Source organism: Drosophila miranda, chromosome XR (assembly GCF_003369915.1).
Source record: "Drosophila miranda strain MSH22 chromosome XR, D.miranda_PacBio2.1, whole genome shotgun sequence".
NCBI classification, from domain to species: Eukaryota; Metazoa; Arthropoda; class Insecta; order Diptera; family Drosophilidae; genus Drosophila; species Drosophila miranda.
This window is the reverse complement of record NC_046674.1, coordinates 35,715,994-35,739,110: the sequence shown is the minus strand read 5'-3', so window position 1 is coordinate 35,739,110 and position 23,117 is coordinate 35,715,994. Positions and strand designations below refer to the sequence as shown.

Genomic DNA, 23,117 nt, shown 5'->3' with positions numbered 1-23,117 from the left:
TTCATTCTAGCTGTAGTGTGCAGATTCTGCAGTCTCAACGATTCTGCGTTTTTGGTTTTCTCGTACATATCTTTAAAATTGTGGATGCCACAGATTTTCGTCCTTTGTGGGGCGGAAGTGGGCAGGGCAAAGTTTTGAAATATTTTTGTAGCAGTGACATATCACAGAAGTGTGTATACAAAATGTCGTTTATCTAGCTCTTATAGTCTTTGAGCACTTGGCGCTCGGCTCGGACAACCGTATTCCTACACTATGCTCAATACTAGAAAAGATATCTTGAAAACTGAGCGACTAAGTTTTTTCATTAAAAAACAGGATGGTTTATCGACTAGGCTAGTCAACCTAATCTATAATTACTGCACATCAATCATAAAATATAGAGTCCGAGATGCTTTCTTAAGGTCATTGCAACCATCTGAGAATATAGGGAGAATTAACTGTTAATACATTGCTAAACATATGCGGCAAAACCATATTGACCGACATATGTATGTACCTATGTACATACATATATGCATATGTACGTACACGCATTTTTTTTTGTAATATCCGTTGTTCTGTAACCGTAACCTCATTGCTACAGCAATCAAAATCAATAACATTGTTTAGATCTGGTGTAGTACATTTCGCTTTATAATATTTAAAAGACCGTTGGAACATTATAAAATATGAGTAACAAATTAATGTGCCGACCGAATAAGGATTGATAATGTGATAAGGTGTACAATTTCTTAGCATGCGTATGCATATGTAAGTATTTTTTAATAAGTGCAGAGTCCAAATAATAGTGGTATTCTAACAACTAGTATTCATTTGTTTTTTTTTTTAAATTATTTATTACAACATTAAACTTTTTAACACATATACATATATAGCGCTATATAGTGTTCTCTTTTATTTGCCGTTGTAACTTTAAGTTACACCAGATCGATTTGATTTTCTTTAATTATAGTGTAAGATAGTCTAGGGCGAAGCGGCAGCATATTAAAGCTATCTCTCGTTCTTGGCGAATTCGCCCCACTTCGCCACCGTGGAAAAGTAAGACTAAAGAGCTATTTATACGAAAAGAAAAAATAATCGTTAAAAGTGACGTACTTTTCGTACTTTCACGTGTACAACAGCCAGAAGGAAGCGTTTCCGACCACATAAGGTATATATATATTCTTGATCAGCATCAATAGCCGAGTTGATTGATCCATTTCAGTCTGTCTGTCTAGTGTCAATGTCTCTATGATCGTCTAGTGCTCAGAGACTAGAGCAACGACATTTTGTATCCAGACTTTTGTGATATGTTACAGTTACAAGTGTATTTCAAAATTTCTCCCGCCTCCTTCCCCCCCCACAAAGTTCGAAAATCTGTGTCATCTACAATTTTGAAAATAGCTTCCAAGATAGGAAGATCTTCCAAATTGGATCAATATTATAGCCAGAAGGAACAAATGAAATTGCAGTGGCTACGCAACACTTCCACGCGCTTACTCATTCTATCTCCCTCTCTCACACACTATTCCACGAGCAGTGTACACCCTCTGGCGATTTAAACGGTTAACATAAAGAAAATTGGAAACAAATAAAATCTAATATATAAAAATCTACCATACGGCTCGACCGATTTTTATGAATTTTTATTTTTTTTTTAATATCAAAAGGTTTGTTATACGAACACCAAACAACACATAAGATCCATATATTATATTTATTCATGTAGAATATCACATATGTATATATTGACTGAGTACCGGGTATAAGAGTAGAGGTCTGGCTAGTAGTAGGCTTTCGCCGCGGCTCACAACGTTTGCCATCGTTCGTCGTTAAGATATACATATATTATTTTTCAGCCACCAAACACTCGGTATTTGGCGTCCCTGGTTGGACTTGCAAGTTAAATGTATATATAATTGAGCAAAATTGATAATTGATACTGACACAGGTGAGAAATTGCTCTTCTCACCAAAAAGGTATACGCATCCATATGTATACATACATACAGTGACGAACTAAATTTTTGGCACAGTAAGCTTTTTAAACTTTCTGGCCACCGTGTGACCCTTTCGATAACGATATATGGTAAAAATAAATTTAGCCAACCAGATCATAGTATTTAGTATATATATATATTAAATTTGTTTACAAAAATTCAAACTAAGCATTAGTATTAAATAAAAAACTTTAAAAAGTGTATATTTCGTTGAACAAAATTATTGGCACACTAGGCTTTATACATTAATTTTTCAGTATTATGTCCGATTGGGCAGCTCTTTTTTTTGGAAATATGGCAGCCTGGTTATCCCGTTATTTAAAATTTTGCAAATTAGCATTTGGAAATTTAAAGTTGCGCTTAAATTGGGCTTGTTTTGATTTTTGCTGTCAATATGCCACCGAAACAAAAGGAAACCACCGTAGCGCAGAGGAAAATAATCCTGCACTTGCATGTTCGGATGTTCACCCGATTACGGTACGCCGAGTACTACACGAGGCCAACTACCATGAGCGTGTGGCTCGACGAAAACCTTTGATCTCGGAGACTAATAAAAAAAAACGTCTGAACTACGCCAAGGAGTTTATAACTAAGCCCAAAGATTTCTGGCAACAGGTGCTATTTTCCGATGAAAGTAAATTCAATATTTTCCGATCGGATGGATTTCAAACAGTGTGTAGAAAGCCAAATACCGAGTTCGACAATCAAAACATAACTCCAACTGTTAAGCATGGTGGTGGAAGTGTCATGGTGTGGGGTTGCATGTCTGCTGCTGGTGTGGGTGAATTGGTATTTATAGACGGCATAATGGACAAAAATATCTATCTGAATATTTTGAAGGATAACCTAAAAAAAGTGTCGAAAATCTTAATTTACCAAATTCCTTCACATTTCAGCAAGACAACGACCCCAAGCATTCGGCCCATATAGTCAAAATGTGGCTTACTTACAATACCGCCCATGTTCTGCCACACCCACCACAGTCCCCGGACCTCAATCCAATTGAACATTTGTGGGAGGAATTGGATAGGCGCATTAGAAAGCGGGCTATAAGGACAAAAGCCGACCTAAAACAAGCCTTAATGGAAGAATGGCAAAATATAGGGGAGGAAACTACTAAAAAATTAGTAGACTCGATGCCAGCTCGCTTATCGGCCGTCATTAAGGCTAAGGGATTAAACACCAAATATTAAAAATTTTTAACATATGTATCTTATTTTTAAGTTTTTCTTGGGGTGTGCCAATAATTTTGTTCATCGAAATATACCTTATTTTTTAGTTCTTTAATTTTTACTATTACTATGTTTAAGTTTTTGAAATAAGTTTTTTGTTTATGTATAATAAATACTTTAATCTCTTTGTTCAATATACTTTTTACGATTTATTTTCATTCCAAGGGTCACACGGTGGCCAGAAAGTTTAAAAAGCTTACTGTGCCAAAAATTTAGTTCGTCACTGTACATATGTACAACAAATTGCCAAAGTGACCGCGTCTCGTGGGTGTGTGCAAAACGCAAGCTCTGCAGTTCTTTGGAAAAGCACATGGTCAGACGACAAAATCAAAGAGAAAGATAAATTTGGAATACCTGGAAATTCGTTCCAAAACAATGGTATTTGTATGCAAATTGAAAGCTCGAGTGAAGACGAGACGATTAAAAAGCTCACAATTATTCACTTATTCTCACTTCCACAAAATTTTCCGACTTTTGAAAACACAAAAATTGGTTCTCCCGTTTTTACCTGAAAAGATTGGAATAGAAGTAGATTCGCATTAGATTCGCGGCTACATAGATTCGCCTGCAATTATTAGTTTTTGCATATAAATATTCTCTTTCGCTCGTCAGCGTTGCTTGTCCCTGTTCTTGTTGCTTAATCTTTTCGTTTGGCTAGACATTTGCGAGTTGAGTTGTAATTTCGAACTGAATTTTATTCTTATTCTGGTCTGATGAGCTCGTGAGGTGGCTCAAAGGGGGCCTAGCTGAGGCCACCGGACGGGTCGCAGGTTGCGGATAGCGAACGACCTACCTATATACAGGTCATATAGGTAGGTCAGCTGCGAATAATCGGACATCCCTAGGGAGAGTACCGAAAATAAGCAGCCCCGGACAGCCAGCGGGTGTTCGCGAAGTAGCAACACTGACGATGCGCTTGTGGTGCCGCCTCGTATAAGTAGCTCACACACTCCCCTATCCCTACACACTACCTACCCACATCCCAACCCCCCACATTCAGCTCACACCGGGCCGGACTAAGAGTGTTATTCGACCCGTGCCGAGAGTCAGCCTGGCTGGGGGCCCGGTATATAAAACTAGCCCAGTCGTTAACGGAGAGCTCAGGGACTTGGCAGCCCCCTGTTCTAAGTATGCCTTATCCGGGCAACGTGGATCTCTGCCCGGACGAACCGTACCCCTTCTCTGCAGCTCGTGGGAAAAGAATGGAAGAATTTAAAAACAAACAAAATGAGTCTGGCACTTCCCAAATGCCAACAGGGAGCAATCCCAAACAGGGGAAGGCAGTGGCCCAAAGGCCTGGCCCGACCCGCAAATCAGCAGGGAAAACCTGCGCGGCGGAAGATGCTAGGGAGAGCCCAAAGGGGTCCCATCCCGGTGTCGGGGTGGGTGGTGAATTGGCTCCCAAAACCGATACCTTGGCAGAGTGGCTATGCAATCCTGCGGCTGCTCTGCCTGCTGGTAAAGTGGCGGGGGATGAGTCACCATCTACTAGTGTCCAAGCCAAATCTTTTACATATGCCGATAGAAGGAGTGCTGGCAATATACTCCGTCGGCAGAACGCAAGCCAGATGTCCAGCTCGACGGACAAATGGATAAAGAAGGTTGAGTGGGCCTCGAAGGTGCTGCCGAACTTTGGCAAGGAAGCACCGAAGAAGGAAGCCCCTCAGTCAAAAAGGCAGCGCTCACAAGAGACTCCGGGGCCGACACCGAAGCGCTCCAGAGTGCTGCCTAACACATCATTCGCGCAGATTGCCAGAGAAAGGACGCTGATTGGCGTCCTGGACAAAGGCAGCGCGGACTCCCGGATACCTAGAAACCAGTGGAAGTGGGTGGAAGCGGCACTGGCCGACCGCTGCTTCGAGCTGCTGGAAAAGCAGCCTGGACCCCCCCCCGTCTGCAAAGACATGGGCTGGTACCAGGGCTGCATAAAAATCGTAGCCTGTGAAGACGAGCGCTCCGTACAGCTGTACAAAGCAGCGGTAGCGCAAGTCGGCGAAGTCTACCCAGGGGCGAAGCTCGTCGCTGTAGACTGGAGCGAAGTGCCCAGTAGACCAAGGGCGAGAGTCTGGGTGCCCGCCTCCATGAAGGAGCCGGAGCGCATCCTAAAAATGTTGCAAAGATGCAACCCCAACCTCCCAACAGCGGATTGGAAGGTGGTCAAAGTTGAGACGACACAGGGCCCCACAAACCAGGCGGTGGTCGTCCTCAACATAGAGTCGCTGGCCCCGATTGAGGCTGCCAAAGGCGAGCTCGATTTTGGGTTCAGCTCTGTGACCGTAAAGGTCTACAAGTCGGATGCGGCGGCCGAGGCACGTCCTGTCGACAAGCCAGTCGAGCAGGACGCTGCCTCGGAGATCGAAGCACCCGACGATCACACAGAGATAGACTCCACCGATGGCACGCTGAGATGCGACTTCGAGGCGATGTGTTGCCACGAGGAAGTCGAGGACGATCCGGATGCCGACATTACAGTGGTAGAGAACACTAAGGATGTCCTTGAGGCTCCTTCAGATCAATCTCCACCACTGTAAAGCAGCATCCGCTGCTCTTATACTCCGCCTCGAAGAGAGCGGAGCAGACGTAGCCCTGATCCAGGAACCTTGGATAGTGGGAGACAAGGTTTGTGGACTAGGGTCGAAGGAGTACAAGATAATTGTAGCTCAACATGAAGGTAAAACCCGCACCTGCATTCTCGCCAGAAAGCACATTAATATCTTTCTGCTCCATAACTATAGCGATAGCGACAACACGGCGGCAAGCCTAGAGCTGAAAGGGACACATCTAAGGCTGATGTCGTCCTACATGGCCCATGAGGGAAACGATCCTCCCAACGACCTGGTTCGCAAACTAGCCAGCGACAGCGAGAGGTCGGACATAGACCTATTAATAGGTTGCGATGCCAACGCTCACCACACTCAATGGGGGAGCTCGAACACAAATGTAAGGGGTGAGTCACTTTTCAGCTTCATCCTTAACTCAAATCTATTTATTTGTAATCGGGGCAACGACCCCACTTTTATAATTAAAAATCGACAGGAGGTTATTGACATCACCCTAGTGTCTTCCAACCTGTTAGACATAGTCAAGAGTTGGCAAGTCCTTGATGACCACTCTTTCTCTGACCACAGATACATCGAGACCACACTATCCCTCGAGTGTCCGAAACCTAAGGACTATATTAATCCCAGGAAAGCCAACTGGGAAAAATATAGCTCAGCCCTGGAAGACTTACTCCCCTCCAAAGCACCATCATGCCCTGACACAAAAGACGACCTAGATCGCCTAGTGAACAGGTTCACAGAGGCATGCAACAAAGCCTTCGCGGCAGCGTGCCCCTCTAGCAAACCTAGGGGGAAAAAGAAACCACCCTGGTGGTCAAAACAAATAGACATCCTACGTAAAAGCTGCAGGACCCTCTTCAACAGGGCCAAAAGCGCGAACGAGGAGAGCCACTGGGCAGACTACAAAATCAGTCTGTCACTATATAAAAAGGAAACAAGGAAAGCAAAAAGGGCCTCTTGGCAAAAATTTTGCTCGGAAATCGAGGAAACTTCGGAGGCCGCAAGACTCCGGAAAGTTCTCTCAAAAACTACCCCCTCGGTAGGTTACCTCAAAAAGAATGATGGCACGTGGACCAACTCTAGTGAGGAGTCCCTACACATTCTGCTCGACACGCATTTCCCCGGATGCACATCCACCGAGCCGTCACACCTCCCAGGAGAGGGATCGGTAGAATCGATGGACCATATCCTTACAAAACGGAACATAAGTTGGGCAGTAAACAGCTTCAACCCGTTTAAATCGCCAGGCCCGGACCAGGTAATCCCGGCCCAACTTCAGAAGGCCGGGGAGACGGCCATCAACTGGCTACATAGTATCTTCAGGAAGATACTGGCGGTATGTACAATACCGCAAGCGTGGCTTAAGGCTAGGATATCCCTAAAGCAGTCAAAGCCTCACACTCAACCCCGAAAGACTTTAGACCAATCAGTTTATCGTCTTTCCTACTCAAAACCTTTGAGAGACTCGTCGGGCTGCAACTGAGGACAACTATACACCCTCAGTTGCTGTCAGGCGCACAGCATGCCTACCGGAAAGGAAAATCCACGGAAACGGCTCTTCATGAAGTGATCTCAGCGGTAGAGAAATCTCTGCATCACAAAGAGTACTCACTCATAGCCTTTCTCGATATTGAGGGAGCTTTCAACAACGTTGTACCGGGCGCCATTACAGAAGCCCTGACTGACCTGGGGGTGGACCGTCACTTGGTGATGCTCATTGATCAATTGCTCACATGCAGGACGGTGACATCATCGATGGGATCGTCCGCCCAGTCAAGGTATGTCAACAGAGGCACCCCGCAAGGTGGTGTCCTGTCTCCTCTTCTGTGGAACATAGCAGTCAACAAGATTCTATGTGACCTAGAAGGGGGGGGCTGCAAAGTCGTGGCCTATGCGGACGACGTTGCGATTATCTTCTCGGGGAAATACCCCCAAACACTGTGCGACTTAATGTCCACAAAGCTAGCGCAACTGTCGGATTGGACAGAATCGCGCGGTCTGGGAGTAAATCCCTCAAAAACGGAACTCGTACTATTCACAAATAAATACAAGGTCCCGCCCCTCAACCCTCCAATACTACAAGGATGCAGGCTCTCCTTTAGCGACAGTGCCAGTTACTTAGGGTTGGTAATTGACAAGAAGCTTAGCTGGAACCTGAATGTCAAAGACAGAGTGAAGAAGGCAATGACTGCACTCTACACATGCAAAAAAGCTATTGGGCTAAGATGGGGTATGATCCCAAGCATAGTGCAATGGATATATCAAGCTATAGTTAGACCAATACTACTCTACGGAGTTACGGTGTGGTGGCCGGCCCTATCAAAAAGGGCGATCACCAAGCAACTGGGCAAAGTCCAGCGGACTGCCGCCCTATGCATCAGCGGAGCTCTTCGCACCACCCCAAATGATGCGCTAAATGCTATCCTATGCCTACAGAGCCTTGACCTCGCAGGAAAGGAACGGGCAGAAGCAGCAGCAATACGTCTAAGAGACTCAGATCAATGGGTGACACAGTGCATAGGTCACTCAGCCATATTAAATAATAGCAGTACCGTCCCCTCAAAAACAGACTACCAAGTTCCAAGAGAGTACACAGACACTCCCTTCGACACAATCATCCCTCACAGAGACGAATGGCTCGAGGGACTCCCAGGCCCAGATGGGGCCATAAACATCTTCACAGATGGATCAAAGCTGGACGACAGAATCGGAGGGGGAATCTACTCTGAACAGCTAAGCATAAGGCATTCCTTCAGACTCCCAGATCATTGCAGTGTCTTTCAAGCGGAAGTCATAGCAATCAGGGAGGCTCTAGACTGCCTACAAGCGGCTGCCGTCACGGCAACCAAGCTAAACATTTATAGCGACAGCCAGGCTGCGATCAAATCGCTAAGCGCGATTTCCTCGATCTCGGCCACCGTGGCAGACTGCCGCAAATCTCTGCACGAGATGGCTCAGCAATTTGCTATTAGCCTGATTTGGGTCCCGGGCCACCGGGACATCGAGAGCAACTGTATAGCGGACGAGCTGGCCAGATCTGGCACTACAATCCCCCTTCTCCAAGACAAGGAGGATATCTGTATGCCAATGGCCACCTGTAAGCTCATTATAAGGGAGCAATACAAGCGACTAAACAACGATATGTGGCAAACAGTGCCACGATGTCGCACAACTCGGCAAACATGGCCGACCATGGACATGAAGCGCACCTCCGAGCTCCTCAAGTTAAGCAGGAAAAGGTGCAGCGTAGTCACACGTTCCCTCACGGGACACTGGCTAATAGGCACCCACGCTAACAGGCTGGGGGCCCCACATAACGATTTTTGTCGCAGCTGTAGATACGAGGAAGAGGAGGAGACAGTGGAACATCTGTTCTGCTCCTGCCCAGCTCTCAGCAGAAGAAGGCTACAGCACCTGGGCTCAGCCTTTCTACACGACGTCTCAGAGATGTCCAAACTATGTCCCAGGAGGATAGCGAACTTTGTGAGAGCATCTGGATGGGATAATTGCTGACAGGAAGTCTCACAACGCAGGAAGGAAATGATCCTATGCGGTATCACAACGGGCCGAAACCGGCCTAAGTGTGACGGGTTCCGAGCGAGCCCGGCAGCCGCCTCAACCTAACCTAACCTTTATTCTTAAAATCAGAGCCCTATATGTAATTTGACAATTAGGCAAGAGGTACAACTTCGTATTCTATAATTATCTTAGACCGACGCAAAGGATACATTTTACTTCGGGTGGTTATTTGAGTGCATGCTTATATTAGTGTTATTTTAGGACTGCATTAGTTCAGTGTTTTCTCAACTTGTGTTTTGTTGCAGTATCTTTAAATGGGTTACAGATCTTTGTTTACACCCGAACAGTCATTATTTATCTACATGAGTGAATGTGTACAATAATATGCTTATGTTTGAACATTGCAAGGGGCCGAAAGTGGCATGGCTTTGACGGTAATTTGTTCATGTTTGAACATTCTGCAAAGGGCCAAAGGCATGGTTTTGTATTTTGATTCTTGTGAACCTTTTTGTGTACCGTTTCTTTATGGCTATATAGCTATAATTAATAGTGTGGAGAATCATTTATTGTCAATTACAGTGGGTAGGGAAGTGCTATCGTTTGCAGTCTTCGTGCTACCTTAATTCTTCTTATGGCATAGATAATCAATATTATTATTATTATGCTTCCGATAATCAAGGTCCCCCGTCCAGATACATGATGGAACTTAAATCCTTTTAAATCATGTTGACCATCTTTTAACAATTTTAATTCGTTTTTTAACTTATCCATTTCTTCTGTGTGGTTAATTTACGGTACTGTTAATGGATTCCAAACAATTTTTGGTATTTTACTTATATTACTTATATAAAAGGATGAAATTGGCTCGTAGCTTTCTGTTTGAATACTGTGATGAGGTACTAGTATTTTATCATCGGTTCGCACAGTACAAACATGATTGTATAAATGGACGTTGACATGCAATGACTGTATCTTACAAGAGGCGATGCAATTACTGCACCAACTGCACCCAACCGACCGAGGGACGCTGCCGCATGACGCGAACATGCAGGAAAGATAGGAAAGATAGATAGATTCGAGGAAAATGTACACTTACTAAGAAACTAAGCATGCATTCAAAATACAAATACAAATACCACTACAATTACTGATTATTATAAAGGTGTGCGATGATTAGTAACTTAATAAGAGGAAGAGAATAAGTGGTGTATATAATATGGTAGAGGGAATTATAATCCGAGTATAAGACCCTAAACGGTTCATGCAAGGAATAATTCGATCTACAAAGTGGAAGGAACAACGGAATACTATGTACTGATTCTATACGGTCCTGGTGCACTTTTTACTGAGGGCACCATACACAGGAGCCGTATTCTAAGATCGGACGAACAAGCGAGGTATAGAGAGTCTTTGTTATATAGGGGTCGTCAAATTCCTTTGACCACCTTTTTATAAACCCAAGCACGCCCATGGCCTTATTAACCATGGTAGAAATGTGCTCAGAAAACTTTAGCTTGGAGTTTAATATAACACCAAGATCATCCACCAGGGTAATTCTCTCAAGAGAACCACCACATAGGGAATATGGAGCCAACAAAAGGCTAGAATGATGAAATTTCATAACTGTGCATTTCAAAGCATTAAGGTGTAACAAGTTTACACAACACTATGACTGAAAGTTATTGAGATCGGATTGCAAGCGAGAATGAAATGAAATGTCTTTATACTGGACACAGAGCTGAACGTCATCCGCAAATATAAGTACTCGAGAGTTTATTAATACCGAAGGCAAGTCATTAATGGCTGCCCTGTGGTACTCCCCAAGAAACCTTTACTGGTGGGAGAGGGAGTTTTTGAAGAGGACTCTTTGAGACCTAGAACAAAGATAGCTAGAAATCCATCTCAGAAGGTTGGGCGGAAACCCTAAAAGGTCAAGTTTATGTGCTAGGGTCTACACAGTGCCTCGGCGCAGTACATGAATACACAACCTGGAACCCCGTCTGGACCCGGTGAAAACACCGGCTTAACTAGTCGAAGATCATGAAGTAAAGAAAATTAATTTATCAAGGGACTGAAAATGCCGTTCGACTTCGGTAAACCGCATGGGTACGGATGACCAGAGTAGCTTTCCTCAAAATAGGTCGTCTGGAAAAATTGGGCAAAAAGATCGGCAATTGCCTGATCATTATTTGCCGACGTATTCCGAAATGATAGCGAAGATGGGTGTGCGGACGTTCTACGCTTACTGTTAACGAAGCAGTAAAACTGTTCAGGGTCCTGAGAAAAACGTATCCTGCATCGAGATAGGTAGTTCTTATAGCATTGAGCATTAAGAACTGAAAATTTTGACCTAGCTATTACATAGCGAGAGTGAGAAGTAGGTAACCAACTTCTTGAAACTTTTTATAAAATCATGATTTTAAGTTTTTTAGACTGGATAACTGTTTGGTAAACCAAGGGGGTTTTCCATATCAAATCGGACAAGAAATCGGGACACAAGAATCAAAAAATGTGCCAAGAGCATTGTGAATAATGTTTGTGCCTTTTATGAAATCAGTGCACAAGTAAAAATCGGACCAATCAAAATCCATAATTTGGTTACTAAGCTTCGCAACCTCGGCTTTACGAAAAAAGCGGACACGTTCAGATAGCCTACTCAACCGATCCAATACAGTTGGTCCTATATCAAGCGACACTTCCAAAGTAGGATGGTAGGCGTCTTCATCGCACCACGAGACCCTGATGATACCGACAAACTATGGCCGACCCTTTGTATATTCACACTAAGTTTATAACCACTCCACCGCACTCGTAGGATTTCAGGATAATTCTTACCCATAGTCAATGAGCTTATTAGTATTCGCAGCTCGTTGAACGCCTAAGACCCTCGCCGACGGAGAATCGCAACCAAGGTCAAGTCCGCGCCCTCAGTCAATTGGGACGGCATCCCAGAGTACGCTCAGGGACCCGGCCATGCTAACGTAGGAAAAGCCACGGACTTCCCTGCTCCTGGTCCAAGCCCCGGCGAGGAGGTAGAGGCCGGCACTATCCCCGACGGGGATAATTTAACTTTTGCTTTCTTTATAAATAATTTTATTTTAACCCAACCTCAAATATGGCTCGAAAAAAATTGGCCAGAGCAACATCAATTTTCGTTTTGGTGCAAACAGCAAAAATATGTGAAAGCTGGAGAACCTTAAAACGAAAACGAAACGTTTTGGCTGAAAACGTAATCCGCAAAAGTAAATGAAAAACGGAGCCTGCCTGAATAAGTGAATTTTATAATTTTGATTGGTCGAAACCCAGGAAAAGTTTCCTAATTCCTTGCACAAAATGGTGGACCATGATCTTTGTATTCCCCAGTATACGACATAATATTTTGTATTTAAATTTTAATTCATTAATGTACCTTTTGAGGAGGTGTTTTGAGAATCAGCAAAAGCGATATTGAAGAAGACTCGACCAAAAAAGAGTCATGTACTCATTTTTGCGCTCTTTGCTTCTCTCCCCTCAGTCGAGTTCACTTTTTCTAAGCGACGAGTGCGTGCAGTTGAAAAGATAAAACGAGGGGGAACGTTGTGAGTTGCTGCGGACACCGCAACTCTACAGTTATATCCGATACTAAGTCAGTATGGCTCCCCTACGGCAGACGCCGCTAATATTAAACGACACGACAAAGAGTGCGTGCGAGAGAGACAGAAAATCAGTCTGAGCGTGACGTCACGCGCTGCGTAGCCACTGCAAATTGATTTGTTTCCTTTGGCTATAAAAATGATCTGATCTGATCCAGATTCAGCAATCAGATAGATATGGTCGTTATCTATGATTCTGCGTTTTTAGTTTTCTCGAATCTGCAATATTGTGCATGCAACAGATTTTCGTCCTTTGTGTAGGCGGAAGGGGGTGGGGCGAAATTTCGAGATATACGTTTTATAGTGAGATCTAACAGGAGTGCGGATACTAAATTTGGTTACTCTAGCGTTAATAGTCTTTGAGATTTGTGAATATCCCCAGATTTTCGTCCTTTGCGGGGGCGGAAGGGGTGTGGCGAAATTTTGAAACAAACTCGTCTCGGTACGATATATTAGGAGTCTGGATACCAAATTTGGTTGCTCTAGCTTTTGTAGTCTCTGAGATCTAGGCGCTAATGTTTTACTCTAAGCAAAGCCGCCTATGCTACGTGTGTGTTAGAGAGAGACAGGGCGAGAAAAAATGAAATTGTTTTCTTGATGCTGGCTATAATAATAATACGATCCAATTCAGATTCTGCAGTCTAAAAGATATGGTCATTCTCTACGATTCTGCGTTTTTGGTTTTATCGTACCTTTAAAAATGTGGATGCCACAGATTTTCGTCCTTTGTGGGGGCGGAAGTGGGCGGGGCGAAGTTTTGAAATTGTTTTGTAGCAGTGACATATCACAGAAGTCTGGATCCAAAACATCGTTGCTCTAGCTCTTATAGTCTTTGAGCATTAGGCGATGAAGGGGACGGACAGACGGACAGACGGACGGACGGACGGACAGACAGACATGGCTCAATCGACTCGGCTATTGATGCTGATCAAGAATATATATACTTTATGGGGTCGGAAACGATTCCTTCTGGACGTTACACACATCCATTTTCACCACAAATCTAATATACCCCAATACTCATTTTGAGTATCGGGTATAATAAACAAGTATAATAATATATAAATTAACAAAGCCTTATTATTTGGAACATTGGTTTTCTTACTGCGATAATCTAATACTTACAGAATGGAATATTAGCTGGGCACTAAACGCTTCAACCTGTTTAAATCGCCAGGTCCGGACCAGGTCATTCTATCACAACTTCAAAAGGCCGGAGACACCAAGCATAGTCCAATAGATCTAGCAATAGTTAGACCAATACTACTTTACGGAGTTACAGTATGGTGGCCAGCGCTATCAAAAGGACGATCCCCAAACAATTGGGAAAAGTTCAGTGAATTGTCGCCCTATGCATCAGTGGAGGTCTTCGCCCCACTCCAAATGATGCGCTAAATGCCATCTTATGTCTGTAGAATCTTGAAGGAAAGCAGCGAGCAAAAATGGCAGAAATTCGTCTGAGAGCACACAGGTCACTCATCCATACTAAACAATAGCAATATAGTCCCAAAAATGGAATACCGAGCTATACTCCGATACTCCTTTCAACTTAATAATCCCTCACAGAGACGAATGGCTCGAGGGACTTCTAGGTCCAGATGGGGCCATAAACATCTTCACAGATGAATCGCAGCAGACAAGGTGTCCAGATCACTGACTAAAATCCCAATTCCCCAAGACTAGGAGGATGATCCAATGCAAATGGCCACCTGTTAGCTCATTGTAAAAAAACAATTCAAGCGACTAATTGACAAATGGGTGGCAAATAGTGACACTTTTTCGCATAACTCGGCAAACATGGCCGAAACATCACAAAGAGGCGCACCACTTCACAGTGGGCGAAACGGCCGCTCTGGCGGAATTAAAGCCGCAAAACTACATTTATACCCGATACATAGTCAGTATGGCTATGTCCATGTCGTCGTGCGCTGCGTAACCACTGCAAATTGATTTGTTCCTTTTGGTCCAATCTGATCCAGATTCGGCAATCTGGTAGATATGGTCATTCCCTATGATTGCGCGTTTTTAATTTTCTCGTATCTTCAATATTGTGGATGCCACAGATTTTCGTCCTTTATAGGGGCGGAAGGGGGTGGGGCGAAATTTGGAAATACACTTGTAACAGTGAGATCTAAAAAGAGTATGGATACAAAATTTGGTTTCTCCACTCTAGCTCTTAGTCTCTGAAATCAAGGCGCTTACTTTTTGCGATAGTCAACGCCGACTATGAAACGTGTGTGTTAGAGAGTGACAGAGCGAGAGAAAAAGAAATTGTTTTCTTCATTCTAGCTGTAGTGTGCAGATTCTGCAGTCTCAACGATTCTGCGTTTTTGGTTTTCTCGTACATATCTTTAAAATTGTGGATGCCACAGATTTTCGTCCTTTGTGGGGGCGGAAGTGGGCAGGGCAAAGTTTTGAAATATTTTTGTAGCAGTGACATATCACAGAAGTGTGTATACAAAATGTCGTTTATCTAGCTCTTATAGTCTTTGAGCACTTGGCGCTCGGCTCGGACAACCGTATTCCTACACTATGCTCAATACTAGAAAAGATATCTTGAAAACTGAGCGACTAAGTTTTTTCATTAAAAAACAGGATGGTTTATCGACTAGGCTAGTCAACCTAATCTATAATTACTGCACATCAATCATAAAATATAGAGTCCGAGATGCTTTCTTAAGGTCATTGCAACCATCTGAGAATATAGGGAGAATTAACTGTTAATACATTGCTAAACATATGCGGCAAAACCATATTGACCGACATATGTATGTACCTATGTACATACATATATGCATATGTACGTACACGCATTTTTTTTTGTAATATCCGTTGTTCTGTAACCGTAACCTCATTGCTACAGCAATCAAAATCAATAACATTGTTTAGATCTGGTGTAGTACATTTCGCTTTATAATATTTAAAAGACCGTTGGAACATTATAAAATATGAGTAACAAATTAATGTGCCGACCGAATAAGGATTGATAATGTGATAAGGTGTACAATTTCTTAGCATGCGTATGCATATGTAAGTATTTTTTAATAAGTGCAGAGTCCAAATAATAGTGATATTCTAACAACTAGTATTAATTTGTTTTTTTTTTTTTTAATTATTTATTACAACATTAAACTTTTTAACACATATACAAGTTAACCACCGACACTGGGCGTGTGCTGACCTAGCATATCAGCGAGGTCCACGACCAGAGTCATAGGTTTGGCGGATGCAGCTGCAGTAATTCAACACCACCCACAAGGCGAAAGTCAGCGGTTCCCACGGGTGCCGAACATCTGCCAGCGACGTTGAAGTTCTTGGAACGGCGGCGATCGCTCTGCAGCGAAGGCAGCGCCGCGGCAGCACTGTCCGCGAAGCCGGCTGCAATCATAGCTTTTAATTTCATTAATAATCAGTCTTAAGTTTGAATCCAAATAAAGCGCAGCGTATCGCTCGCCTCGATCAATTAATTCTCATTCATAATATTCGGTCAGCTACCGCTACCGAATTCAATAACTATCATAACTCCAATGTTTGATACCACTCAGCTAGCTAACGCTTCTGAGGAATTGTTCACTTAAAATAATCAATAAATACCTAATAACAGCATACTCGTCGTGTTCCGGTGTAATTTAATAATTGGCGCCCAACGTAAAAAGAACCAAAGAAAACTCAAACAGAAAGTGAAAAAAAAAAATAATAACAATAATAATATTTCTTTTTGTGTGTGTGGGTAAAACAACAAAGAACACAATAAAAAAAGAGACGAGAGAAAGAGAAAAAAAAAAAAAAAACAACAACAGCACAAAGACTGCGGCGAGAGACAAATATACTCTCCACTGTCCCCTGCACCTCCAACGCGACGACCGCGGCGAGGGATAACTACACGCCCGAATATAAACACGACTGCTGCGCTGGATATATCTAAGTTAGAAAACATGTAAGTGATTTGAAAAGAGAATTCCAGTAATAAAGTAAATTTCAAATAACGTAAAAATAAAACTAAAACGAGTGAGTTAGAGAATTTTCATTTCGGTGACCATTCATGCCGTAGTCTTACAATAATTCTGTTTAAAACCGAATGGACAGAAATAGACTAAACAAAAAACAGAAACGACACGAACTTGGTGCCAGAACGTTAGCAAGTTTGCTTGGGGGATTCCCACTTCATTGACCTACAAGTACCTGACCAAATTGACCAACCCGCTGCGTGCAGCCAAACCGAAAAACAGATATGGACGCTGAACATCTCAGAGCTATAATTGACACGGCCGTGCAAAGCGCACTCACAGTGCAGGCGCGAGAGAACACTAGGAGGGAGGACGCCCTTAAACAGGAGTTTCAGCAACAGATATAAACTCTAAAATACAAAGCTCACCTCCCGCGGTACCCGAGGTGAAAGTCTATAAGGATGTAGAAATAACCGACGGGGTCCTTTGCGATGAGCCTCTCGACGCAGTGAAGTGCGTCCCTGAGTTCCACGGAACTCAGGAAACATACGTAGCATGGAGACAGGCGGCCCATGCCGCATACAAAATTTTCAAAAGGTATGACGGAAGCTCCCGTCATTACCAGGCCATACTCATAATCCGGAGTAAGATTAGGGGCCCAGCAGATGCGGTCTTGGCATCATTCAACACACCGTTGAATTTCGAGGCCGTCATCGCAAGACTAGACTTCACATACAGCGATAAGAGACCCATACATGTCATTGAACAAGAAATATGCACGCTGAGGCAAGGCGGGATGTCGATTCTACAGTACTATGATGAGGTAGAAAAGAAACTTACCTTGTTGACAAACAAGGCCCACATGACCTACGACATTAGCTTGGCAAAGGGCATGTGCGAAAAGTTCAGAGGCGACGCACTCCGTGTATTCATCTCTGGGCTGAAGCGTAGCTTGACAGACGTACTGTTCTCCGCTCACCCCCCGATTTGCCAACAGCCCTCGCATTGGCACAGGAGGTGGAAGCAAACCACGAAAGATACGCTTTCGCAACAAGCTATGCTAGGGGTGTGGAAGAAAAGGGACGCTCTGACCAACGGCAACAAGGCCGTCAGAATCAGCAATCCCAAGGCACGAACCAGTCCAACCAGAACCACCAGGGTAAAAATCCCCATTATAAAAAGCAAAACGGCAACTATAACGCCGATAGAGCTCAGGCCGGTGGCGAAAAAGCCCCAGAACCTATGGACGTAGACCCCTCGTCCTCGAAATACAGACAACCAACGAACTGGCAGAAATTTCAAAATCAGGGTCAAGGCCAAGGCAGCAAACGCCCCGCCGGTTCCGATCGTGCAACTGGCCAAAGGCGGCAAAAGATAAATCTCCTAAAGGCAGTTGCTGAACAAGAGGCGAACTACGCACAAGTAGCACAGGAAGCGGTAGCCGAAATAGACGACGGCAACGACTCTGACATAGATAGCGACAACGCCAATTTTTTAGGGGAAGGTCCCTGCTGCCGTTCATTCGGCGCAGAATAGCAGGGATAGACATGTCTTTTCTAATCGACACGGGTTCGGCCAAAAATTATATCAGACCAAACGAACGGCTAAAGAACGTTACCCCTGTCGAATCCCCTTTCGCCGTGCACTCCATTCATGGCTCAAACAACATCACGCAGAAATGCAAGGTACCCATGTTTGGACACGACACCTTCTTCTTCCTATTAGATTCCATGACTACATTCGATGGGATCATAGGTCTTGACCTACTAAAACAAGTAGGGGCAGTATTATGTCTTGATGAAGGCACAATAAAAATAGGTGCAACTTCGGAGGCGCTGCAGTACCTCAAATGTACTAACGTCAACCACACTAAAAACGAAGATATTCAAGCACCACCTGCGGTGAAAGCGGATTTCCTAAAAATGCTTGACCGCTACCAAAAGGCTTTCGCGGACTCTAACGAGTCGCTGCCTTATAACACAGCCGTAGTGGCTACAATCCGTACGACCGACGAAAACGCGGTCTACTCAAAGCTGTACCCATATCCCAAAGGTGTCGAAGATTTCGTAACTTCAGAGGTCAACGATCTCTTACGAAATGGCATCATCAGGAAGTCCAGATCCCCATATAACAATCCAGTATGGGTAGTGGACAAAAAAGGGACGGACGAGAAGGGCAATAGGCAGAAACGCCTAGTAATCGATTTCAGGAAACTGAATCTAAAAACCATCTCCGACACATACCCTATGCCGAGCATCACCATGATACTGGCAAACTTAGGTAAAGCAAAGTACTTCACCACTCTCGATCTCAAATCAGGATACCACCAGATCACTCTGGCAGAATCTGATCGGGAGAAAACGGCATTCTCAGTTAACGGGGGGAAGTACGAATTTTGTCGACTCCCCTTCGGTTTAAAAAATGCCGGAGGTATTTTTCAGCGCACGATCGATGATGTTCTACGGGAACAAATCGGTAAGTCGTGCTACGTGTACGTTGACGATGTCATCGTCTTCTCTGAAAACGAGGCGGATCACGTCAAACACGTTGGCTGGGTATTAAAGAACCTTCATAGTGCAAACATGAGGGTGGCCCGCGAAAAGTCACAATTTTTTAAAGAGAGCGTCGAGTACCTCGGCTTTATCGTGACTAAACACGGCGCAAAAACGGACCCTGAAAAGGTGAGAGCCATTCAGCACTACGTTGAGCCCAAAACTGTATTTAGCGTCAGATCATTCATGGGTCTAGCCAGCTATTACCGCTGTTTCATTAAGGATTTCGCAGCAATCGCGAAACCAATCTCCGACATTCTGAAAGGAGAAAACGGATCCGTTAGCGGGGATCACCAAATCGTCGGGGTCACCAAATTTTATGTGGAGATAATGTTTTTTATCCCCAATCGGCCGACTAATTATTTCGAATTAAATAAAACTCGGCGCAGAAATAAAATTACGATATGTTCTTTAATGCGTGACATCCAAATTGCAAGTGTGGCTTGCCTGCCCTTTACATTGCCGCTCCGATCGCTAAGCGCAGCTTCGCTCGGCCGACGTCGGTAGGCAGACGCAAAGCGGAGATAGCGAAGAGCGAGCTGGCAGAGAGCGTTTAGCAGGGCAAGCAAGCGCAGAGCTTTAACAAACAAATGAGTGACATAGACATAAGTAACAAACAAAATAAGCGGCTGAGGGCCAAGAATTAGGTGCTATTTGGCAAGCAGCTAATCGGCTGGGTTCTGCTCCGAACATTCACCCCCCGTTGGAAGGCAAAGGCTTTCAACAGATCCATCCTGAAGGGGCAGAACCGCTATTTTTCCAACGGCCCTCTTGAAAAGGCCTTTTTGAGTGCGGATGACGGCTACTCTGATGGTTCCATCTTTTCCTGGGATGACGCTCTCAATGCGGCCAAGCGGCCACCTTAATGGTGGCAGCGTTTCCTCCTTGATCATGACGAGCGCTCCTAGCTTGATGTTTGGAGACGATGACCGCCACTTGCTCCGCTCCTGAAGAATCGAAAGATACGCCGTGCTCCATTTTCTCCAAAACGCCTGCTTCATTTGACACAGCCGCTGCCATCGACTAAGTAGGTTGACCCGGAGATGCGCCACATCTGGCTCGTCGAATGCAGCTTTCGGGGCTCCATTGAGAAAGTGGTTTGGCGTGAGCACATCTAGATCATCGGGACTTTCTGTAATTGCATAAAGCGGACGGGAATTTAACAAAGCAGAGATTTCACAAGCCAAGGTCTGAATTTCATCAAGAGTAAAAATGTAGGTCCCGACGATGCGATGAAAATGATATTTAGCTGCTTTAACAGCCGCCTCCCACAAACCCCCAAAATGAGGTGAGCGAGGGGGGATGAATTTCCAGTCGATTCCACTAGAAACGCAGAGATGTGACACAGCCGACGTATGAGGATCGCTGAGGAACATTTGCCGAAGCTCCAAAAGCTCATTTTTTGCTCCTACAAAATTTGTAGCGTTGTCTGACCAGATGATTCGAGGTTTGGGACGTAGACTTATAAAACGCCTTAATGCTGCCAGAAAGGATTCTGTAGATAGATCCCGAACGACTTCCAAATGAGTTGCTTTGGTGCTAAAGCATACGAAGACAGCGATGTAACATTTGATAGGAGGCCTGCTTCTGACTTCCGACTTGTGATAAAAGGGTCCGCAAAAATCAACGCCCGTTGTGTGGAATGCTGGATTAGTCCTTACGCGATCCGCAGGCAAGTTTCCCATGATATGTTCCCTCAGCACTGGCTTCAAACGAAAGCATCTAACACATTTGCGAATGATTCCCGCAACATATTTGCGTCCGCCAATAGGCCAGAATTTTTGCCGAAGCAGTCCGAGCAATCCTTGAGCTCCTGCGTGGAGAAACCTTTCGTGAAAGAAGATAATAATAGAGACAGTGACAGGATGTCCCTTAGGAAGTAGTCCAATTCGGCATTTTGGAGGCGGCCTCCAACACGCAGCAATCCAAAGCTATCCAGAAATGGATTCAGTGAGGCCATCGTGCTTTTTGGGGGTAGGGCCTGTTTGCTGGCGAGGGCCCTTATCTCTTCCGAAAATTGTTGCTGCTGTATTGCCCTTATGAGCAAATGCGTACCATTTTTGATGTCGATTACGGTAAGTTGACCCTTCGACCGCGCTATGCCTTTGTCCTTGAGAATGTAGAATCGATATATGTAAGCAAAGACGCGCTGCATGGATCCGAATGAGTTTTGAAATTTGCAATCGTACGATACATCCCTTTCGTTTGAAACAACCAATGCTGCATGACGACGTTCTGGTACATCGGTCGGCAATTGCAAGCCTGCAGGCCACTCTGAGCTCTCAAGACGCAAGAATGGTGGTCCAGAGATCCAAAGGCTGCTATCCATTAGTTCAGCGGGCGTGGCTCCACGTGATATGATGTCGGCAGGATTCAACTTTGTGGGCACGTGATGCCAAGTCATTCCAGCGGTGAGCTCCTGAATCCGCTGAACTCGATTAGAAACAAATATATTAAAATTCAATGGTGATTCTCGAATCCAGGCAAGGGCTATGGACGAATCCGACCAGCAATGTATTTGGCATGGAGCTGATAATCCCTTAACTATGGTGGACACTAGTTCGGCTAATACGAGGGCAGCGGACAGCTCAAGCTTGGGGATAGTCATACTTTTCAAGGGCGCGACTCTGGATTTAGAGCATAAGAGATGACTTTGCACAATGCCAAGAGCTTCCGAACGCATGTATACACAGGCGCCATATGCTGCTTGGCTCGCATCACAAAACGCGTGCATTTCTAATCTGGCTTGCTGCCGAAGCACGTAACGTGGAAACTTAAAGTTTTTAACCATCGACAACTGCGAAGTCAGCTCAATCCAAGTCGTATGTAGATCCTGGGGCAGGCTTTCGTCCCAATTCAATTTTAGGCTTTCGTTCCATAGCGACTGCATAAATATTTTAGCTTTTGTGATGATGGGAGAGATGAGCCCTAGAGGATCGTAGAACCTAGCTAGTGTAGACAGGACCGAACGCTTCGATATTGGGCCTGCAGCGGTTCCGACGTGAGCGAAGCTAAACAGAAGATTGTCCGTGGTGGGATCCCAAACTAGACCAAGCGCCTTGGTTACTTCAGTCCCGTCATGAAAGGTAAGGAACTTTTCGCGATCCGCCTCCGATACGCCTTCCAAAGCAGCGGGTTCATTGGAACACCATTTACGTATGGGAAAACATCCTTTCGAAAGTAGCTCCTTTACCTGCTGACGAATTTTGATGACAGAATCAATGCTGTCCCCTCCAGATATGAGATCATCGACATAGAAATCTCTTCGAACAACATCAGCGCCAAGCGGAAAACGCAACTCTTCATCATTTGCCAATTGATGCATAGCACGAATTGCTAAGAAAGCGGCAGGTTTGGTTCCGTAAGTAACAGTCTCCAACTTGAACACCTGAATCTCCTCCTTCGGGTCATTGCGCCATAGGATGCACTGCACGTGCGTATCGGGATGGGAAACGCGTACACAGCGGTACATTTTGCAGATATCGCCACACAAGGCGACTTTAAAAAAGCGGAAACGAAGCAGAGTTATCAGAATTTTAGGTTGGATGGTGGGTCCAGCCATAAGCGCATCATTCAGTGATACTCCAGACGCTGTTTTGGCAGATCCATCGAACACTACGCGTAATTTGGTGGTTGTACTATCCTGCTTGTGGACGCAATGGTGAGGCAAGAAGTACTGCGGGAGGTCTGACTGCC

The 23,117-nt window shown here is 44.5% G+C and overlaps 1 protein-coding gene and 1 long non-coding RNA gene across 3 annotated transcripts in view; both read right to left on the bottom strand.

The window, feature by feature from the left end:
- LOC117186271 (nucleic acid dioxygenase ALKBH1) overlaps positions 1 to 740 on the bottom strand; it is a 71,835-nt gene extending 71,095 nt beyond the window's left edge. Inside the window, exon 1 of one of the 2 annotated variants that reach the window (XM_033386800.1) lies at positions 529 to 740. In XM_033386800.1, coding sequence (XP_033242691.1) covers positions 529 to 738 — 210 coding nt within the window. In that variant the 5' untranslated portion in view covers positions 739 to 740. The remainder of the gene's footprint in view (positions 1 to 528) is intronic. The other variant, XM_033386801.1, reaches the window with a different exon arrangement.
- Positions 741 to 2,258: 1,518 nt separating this feature from the next.
- LOC117186272 lies at positions 2,259 to 15,817 on the bottom strand. Its single transcript, XR_004471383.1, has 3 exons — positions 15,731 to 15,817; positions 3,565 to 3,718; positions 2,259 to 3,506 (listed from the first exon to the last, which is right to left on the bottom strand). It is a non-coding gene; the product is annotated as an uncharacterized LOC117186272 (long non-coding RNA).
- Between the last annotated feature and the right edge of the window lie 7,300 nt (positions 15,818 to 23,117).